The 7,889-nt window shown below is 42.8% G+C and overlaps 1 protein-coding gene across 1 annotated transcript in view; it reads right to left on the bottom strand.

The window, feature by feature from the left end:
• Positions 1-220: 220 nt before the first annotated feature.
• Positions 221-7,889, bottom strand: part of LOC109866249 (heparan sulfate glucosamine 3-O-sulfotransferase 5) — a 70,634-nt gene continuing 62,965 nt past the window's right edge. The window contains exons 2-3 of the mRNA XM_020454804.2: positions 2,638-2,779; positions 221-2,526 (exon numbers count right to left, since the gene is read on the bottom strand). Coding sequence (XP_020310393.1) covers positions 1,593-2,526; positions 2,638-2,744 — 1,041 coding nt within the window. The 5' untranslated portion in view covers positions 2,745-2,779 and the 3' untranslated portion in view covers positions 221-1,592. The remainder of the gene's footprint in view (positions 2,527-2,637; positions 2,780-7,889) is intronic.

Genomic DNA, 7,889 nt, shown 5'->3' with positions numbered 1-7,889 from the left:
ACATTGACCTTCTAATAATAAGATACATGGAAATATGTATTTGCTGAGCTGTGGGCAATTAATGAAGGTACCAGGAAATATGTCTCCAATTGTGATTTAATTCAAATGACAGACTCAATAGAATGACTCAGTACTTACTGAAAATGAACACATCCAGGAAGTGTCTTTAAACCCCAAGATAAATTACGAGACAAAACAGAAAAAAAATACTCAGATGACACATGTTTAAATGTTATTTTAATGAAATCCTTTTTTTTTGTTACAGAACAATACACTTATGATACAGAGTGGCTATTTGCACATAAAACAAATCTGGTAATTGTAGTAGAATAAGCATTAGATGGTTTGACAGTAACTAACAAATAACTTTTTACAATGGCTTTTGGCCAAGGGCAATGACAAACAATTCCAATACTGGGGGGGACAAAGTTACCACTCAAATCCCTTATGCAACATTTAAATGCTTGACATACAAGACCAATTTTTTTTTATCTGAGTCAGAATTTGGTGAGAAATGCTATGCTCCTATTCCCTCTTGACAATCTAGATTTCTGAGTTATATTACAGATACAAGCGCTTCATGGTAGTGGAGAACATGAATACATCTAAAAACAACATAGAAACAAATAAAGGTTTAAAGAATGATACTGGAATAAGGTTTAAAGAATGATACTGGAATAATGTTTAAAGAATGATACTGGAATAATGTTTAAAGAATGATACTGGAATACATAAAAAAAAACAATGTTCATTGCACATATGAAACAACATCTAAATGAGAGGGAAATAAATGCATGACTATCACATTCAAAACGGTAAGAACATGTTGGCTTACGTCTTCGTCAAGGTTGTTTTAATATGAAACATTGTCACACATAGGTTTATGAACGCTTTTCAACCTGTAAAATATGTGTGTCATTGACTGACAAGTCTCCTTTTAAAAGCCACACCGTTCTTAAAATAATCTCATGTCTATCTCACATTTGAGACTATACCCTTCATTCAATATTGGCTGAGAGATGAGTGGGTCAGTGTTTTTTTTGTCATGAAACCTGTTCTGGAGGCAGCTCTGCCGAGTGGTCACTAGCTGGCACAGCCACAAAGCCATAAAATCAGATTTGAAATCTAACCTTAACCCTAACCACACTGCTAATCCTAATCTTAAATAAATAATTCTTATATTATAGCGAATTTTGACTTTGCAACTGGCCCATCTAGCGGAAATCGTTCAGTTCTGCCTCAAGGACAAGACTCACCCCAATAAATGTCAAACTGTGAGCGAGGATGGCAAAATTATGAGTTTATAAATGGGGAAAGTGTCAAATAGGTGAACTATTACACATGAAGATCAGGCGCAATAAACTGAATTGTTTTGTAACTCACAAACCATTTTTCCTCTGCCCCCCCCTTACATATTTACAAACAAACATACATGGATTCTGTTACATATTTGGTCACATTGTCATTCTCATAGGTGTTAAATTCAATCAAAGTGCTTTTTAATATCCTTTAATATTTTTGAGGTTGACATCTTAAAAATGTCAACAGAACAACATTAGTTAACACATTTATATAGACCTTCCCTTCGTTTCTCAGGGCCAGTTGAATGTCCTGCCAGTGATCTGATAAAACTTCTGATTGAAGGGGTGGAAGAACTTCCTCAGTTTGGCCACGACCGAAGGGTCCACCTCAGGGTGGATGCGCCCCTTGCTGCCTGCCAGGCACTTGTTGAAGACAATGTTAAATCGCAGGCAGTAGAATCCCCTGGTGGCATTGAAGTACAGATTATAGTGGCTGATCCTGGATGGTAGGTTGAGGAAGCGCTCGACGAGCTGCAGCTCCGGCAACGGGTCCGTGATCAGACGGTCCCCGTCCACAATGTGGAATTGTTCCACAGGGAAGTACTTCAGCCAGCGCTCCAAGTGCTTGGTGTAAATGCTGGTCCGTACCGCCTTATACTTTGTGTTCACCTCACACGTGTTTCCGTCAATGGCCAGCTTCTCAAACTTGTGGTAGGTCTTGTTCTTGCGCTCCTTGCCCTCCAGCACCTGTGTGTAGTCGGACACAGCTCTGGTGGTGGGCTCGCGCACAATAATCAACAGCTTGATGGAGGAGTTCATCTTGAAGATGCGTTCGGGGACCTCCTCTGTGATGAAGTAGGCGGGGCTCTTCTCAATGGTGATCTGATGGGGGAAGGAGAATGGCATCTTCTCCCGGTACCAGTCGATGCCACGGGCGTAGTTCTGGTCGTTGTCAAAGAAGTGGATCTCCTGCGAGGCCTTGACCACCGCCGGGTGCAGGTTGAGCATCTCCAGCAGGGCACGCGTGCCCCCCTTGCGCACCCCGATAATGATGGCCCGGGGCAGCTGCTGCACCAGGTTGTGCAGGCGGATCTGCTCTTTGGTGGCATTGCCCTTGCGGAGCTCGTGGAGCAGACCACGCTTATACTGCAGGGTCCGGAGAGGGATTTGCTCCGGCAGATGAAGAGGGCCCAGTCTGCTCTCTATGGGGCAAATAGGCTGCAGCCTGGAGGAGGGGAAAACACAGAAAGATACATTCTGTACTTAACATTCAACAGGCCTTGCTTTCAGACCGAAAGTAAAATGTGTTAGCTACTATGGACACCAACCGACATACCTATCCAAGCTCCCAACCCTGGCCACTAGATAGAGGAGACTCCCGATAGCAAGGCTGCCCAGCACAAAGAGCTTCTGTCTCAGCAACGCCTGCTGTTTGAATAGCATGGCCCTCCATCAATCTTCAGGACTGCGTCTTCAGCCTGGGGATGGGAGAGCAGAGCACATAAACCACTAATCACTGGCAGTCTAATGTTTATTAACATACACTCAATCAAGCCTTACAAGTGATTAAGCCACCCTCACAGGATCCTGTAAAGTGCTGCATTGTCATTAGAGCAGACGTCTGCCTTCCTCAGTCATACCCACCCTTTATATATTTCATTGTTTCTGCCAGCTAACTCGGATCGGATTTGATCAAATGTATGACAGGCAGACCCACTCGGTGAGAGCCTCGTCACGGTATCATTCTTTCTTTTTTTTGGGGAAACCGGTTTAATCTGTTATAATGGTATCATTTTCATTGAGTCAAGTGTAAATGTAGAATACACCATTCTTCCACCTTTTATTCTCACAAAAAGGATGACGGCATAGTTTGGTCCTCAGCTGTTAATTAAGGAATATATATTAATTAGATCGGGCCTAGATCATGATTCGGTCTTTAGATTACTGTGGATCCAATTCAATCATAACGTTTCTGAGGTGCTGTATGTAGCCTTTTGCGAAGGAAAACCCACAGTCTAGAATACACGAGTTGGTGCCTCATGAAAATATACACAAAATTATAAATAAACGCAACATGCAACAATTTCATTGATTTTTACGGAGTTACAGTTCGGATGAGGAAATCAGTCAATTTAAATAAATAAATTAGGCCCTAATCTAACACCACGGATCTCATCACAGTATCTCTGTATTCAAATTGCCATTGATAAAATGCTATTGTGTTCGTTGTCCATAGTTTATGCCTGCCCATACCATAACACCGCTCGCCCACACGACGGCATAAACGTGGTCTGCGGTTTTGAGGCCGGTTGGACGTACTGCCAAATTCTCTAAAACGACATTGGAGACAGCTTATGGTAGAGAAATTAGCATTCACTTCTCTGGCAACAGCTCTGGTGGACATTCCTGCAGTCAGAATGCCAATTACATTCTCCCTCAAAACTTGAGACATCTGTGGCATTGTGTCGTGTGACAAAACTGCACGTTTTAGAGTCAACTTTTACTGTAATGATCATGCTGTTTAATCAGCTTTTTTTATATGCCACACCTGTCAGATGGATGGATTATCTTGGCAAAGGAGAAACGCTCACTAAAAGGGATGTAAACACATTTGTGCACAACCAGGGGCGTCGCATGGGGTATGACTGACATGGGCCCTAAAGAATTATTAGAACCTTAGGTACATTTCTTTCAATATTAAATGATTAACCTATCATCATGAATATAATATTTTATTTACAAAGTACTAATAAAACTAACGGTTTCTTTTTCTTTTCTTGTTTTTGGCAATAATTAAACATCCAGAGAGCCTCTGTATTGCCCAACTCCCCTCTATTTACATGAAATGGTTCGGTCCTGGCCCCAAACCAGGCGAGAGCGGTACTTGCTGGCAGTGAATTGTGAGTGAGGAGTGCCGGTGGAGCGTCATGTCTCAGCTTCCTAAATCTGGCTTCCAAAAACGAAAGAAAGACAGGAGAGAGAAAACAAAGGGCGGTATGTCACCCAATTTTTCATTAAAGTAGGTGGGGGTAGTCCGCGAGTGGTGGAAATGAACCTGTTAGCTTAGTCCATAGTGAAATAGGCTACGTTTGCTCCCCTAACATTAGTTACTTAATATATTCCCAGAAAATTCAGTGTTTACATTTTGCTCCTATTTTAGCCATAATTTAATCAATGCAGGCAAACTTTTAGCAAGCTATTCATACTAAATCAGTTGTCCCTGCCCCTGTCTGGTGCCAGGCCCAACAGATGCAGCTTCAGGCTCAGCTAACCAGTCCCTTAGAGATGGATGGGAGTCTCTCCTGTCTGAGGCAACACTGATTGCTACGCAAATGGATGTTGCACCTCAATTTAGTAAGGAACACAGCCGCCCGAGGAAAAGGAAGAGATACTATGATGAGATCTCTCAAGAGGAGACAGCTCAGGACAGTGCAGCGACGACGTTTCGGAACTGCTATGGACAACATCATAAGTGACTTGGACACCAGGTTCCACACCACTGCAAAAATTGTAGATTAATTTTCTTCTGTTCTGAAAGTTGGGAAGATTAGTGAGGATAAAGTCCCTTCTGTGTGCCAACCACTGATCATGAAGTATTCCAGAGGTCTTACACCTGAGTTTCAACATGAAGTAAGACACCTGAACACTGTATATGCTGCCACTTTCCCCCCTAACATGTCCCCTTGGTCTCCTGACACCTGAACACTGTATATGCTGCCACTTTCCCCCCTAACTTGTCCCCTTGTGTCCTGAATGCAACTTGTAAGATGCTGCTGCAAAGCATTTTTGGAGAAGTGTGCATTGCTTTACGTATGTTTTGCACACTGCCTGTGACTGTTGCTGGTGGTGAGAGAGCTTCCAGACATTGCAGTCTTGCCATGTTGTCCATTGAAAGTCAGTTAGATCGAAAGCTGGACTTCAAAGACTTGATCAGTGACTTTGCTAGCAAGAAGGCTCGGCGCTGGGCTCTTGGTAAGTAAGGCTAAGCAAGGGCCAGTGATAACTGTTAAATGGCATGGATATGGATATTGGATCACTACACACATGATGCCCACAGGCTGAGAACAGACTGAGAACAAGATATATCTCAAAGTAATGGCTGAATTGTCGTACAATCAAGACCCCGAGTGGAAGAAACCTATTGATTTGGTGACCTCTTGACCTTTCCTCTAGCGCCACCATCAGGCCTTTTAATTTCCATTTTGTTTTCCATTTCCACTTTTACAGCTGCTTATTTTCTAGTCGGTATGTATACTTAGTTCAAAAATCTGCTACGGATTTTATTATTTTGTTTGTCATATCATTCTATAGATGATAATGCAAATTTATTTTAATTGAAGAGGTTAATGTATATTTAAGTTATTTATTTTAAGTTATTCATTATTGTTAAGAGAATTTTCCGTTCAAGAATTGTACCATTAAAATTAAATTTAGACTGTAAAAGATGGCCTTTAGCACATTTCTTATAGGGGGTATCAGTCTTGCATCAAATAGTGAATTCCACTGTATGCAGAATGTTGCATGCATGTCTGCACAGTGTTATATTTTCACAGCTCACTGTCAGTAAATATCGTACAGTAGATATTGGATTACAAGAGAGTTGCAAGCCTGCAAACGTAGAGTTATTTAAAGCTTTGAATGGGTCGATTGGGTTCTGGAGGTGTGTGGTTACAGCAATTGCGCAGGGTTGGTGTGGCCCAATGTGATATACTTTAATTGTGCTTATGATCAATTTCTGGGATCTTTTATTTCAGATCATGAAACATGGGACCAACACTTCACGTTTATGTTGCATTTATATTTTTGTTCAAACAGGATAGAAATGACCTCCTTTGATGTTGCAATCTCAATTTTCAACTCCGTTCATAACGTGTGCTGTGTGAAAATCATGTTGTGGCCTCCCGAGGGGTGCAACGGTCTAAGGCACTGCATCGCAGTCCTAGAGGTATCACTACAGACCCGGGTTCGACCCCGGGCTGTGTCGCAGCCGGCCGTGACCGGGAGACCCATGAGGCTGTTCACAATTGACCCAGCGTCGTCCGGGTTAGGTGAGGGTTTGGCCGGCAGGGATGTCCTTGTCCCTTCGCACTCTTGCGACTCCTTGTGGTGGGCCGGGCGCATGCACGCTGACCCCGGTTGCCAGTTGTACGGTGTTTCCTCCGACACATTGGTGCGGCTGGCTTCCGGGTTAAGCGAGCAGTGTGTCAAGAAGCAGTGCGGGTTGGCAGCGTCGTGTTTCGGAAGGACGCATGGGAGTTGCAGCGAAGGGACAAGACTGTAACTACCAATTGGGGAGAGAAAAGGGGGGGGGGGGGGGGGGGGGGGGAGTACAAAAATAAATAGAAGATAAGAAAATCATGTATGAAAATAAAGCATCTCCGTATGAAGCTGCTGCATTTGAACAAAACAATAATGATCAAAGGAAACAGAACAACCTGACCTCAATCCCCTACAACAATTCCAAGTAATTACAACGTGTGTGGTTTTTATTTCAGAAAGGAAAGAAATGTAAGCAAGGTGTCTCTATGGTCTTTAGAGGAGTTGGGTTAAATGCGGAAGACACAGTTCAGTTGAATGCATTCAGTTGTACAACTGACTAGTAGGTACCCCCCTTTCCCTTTCTCTGTCCAGTCCAGTGTAGAGCTTCCATGACCGGCACTGAGCAGCCAATCACCAGAGATCTTACTGTTGATGCTAATTGTGTAAGATCATCAACAACCTAATCTGTCTCAGGGCATTTCCCTTGTTGTGATTAGCATACAAAAGAAAAATACCCTATCTTCATCACGTACGACATCATTCGTTTGACCTTCAATGAAGGAAAACGAAAAACCTGTTCCTCTGTTAAACCAAGAGGGGGCAGTGTTTCATTATGTAAGAATGACATCAATCTACTCACTGACATGACTGGAGTTTTTCCCCCCTCATCAGTTCAGTTCTTTCATTCTGGCCCAGGTTAAGCATACTAGTGGCTGTCATTGGTTGTCAGACGTGTCGTTAAACACAAGTTATATGGGGGAGTAGTAGAACACTGCTATTCAAAGGTGGGCAGGCTATTGTCATTTGAATCTAGAGAGAGAGAAGCAGTTTTGCAGGACTGTAGGTAGGCTTTACAATAGAACGTATTTGCAACTACTGTTAAGATTAGCAAATGGAAGCCCAGTTTCTCCCTAATGAATAACCACTAACTGACCCCATCCATAGCCTTGAATATTTCCCCTGGCCCCGTGAACCGAGAGATCCAAGACACCAAAAACCTATTAGTATGTGGCTGATATCATCCCGAATACAATACAAGGAAGGTAATATAACATTTAACAGGCATGTGGAGTGGGCCTTCGACTCTTGCTGTAACTAGAAAATAAGTAATGTTGCCTTTCCCTGGCCTCTAAATGGATGCTAGCCAAGCAATTGAAATTGTAGCAGTCTAACAATACAGGAGAATAAACCCATTTAGCCAGAGGACCAGTCCAGTCCCCTTGTTTGTGGATTCCCATTTGGAAATGAAATGTTTTTCATTAAAGGCGGTATCTCTGTGAGGCTAGGGAGCGATTCACAGATCTCCTAGAGTGCTTTCATTTCAATGGC

Source organism: Oncorhynchus kisutch, linkage group LG21 (assembly GCF_002021735.2).
Source record: "Oncorhynchus kisutch isolate 150728-3 linkage group LG21, Okis_V2, whole genome shotgun sequence".
NCBI lineage: Eukaryota > Metazoa > Chordata > Actinopteri > Salmoniformes > Salmonidae > Oncorhynchus > Oncorhynchus kisutch.
The sequence above is the reverse complement of the archived record's forward strand: the minus strand, read 5'-3'. Positions and strand labels throughout refer to the sequence as shown.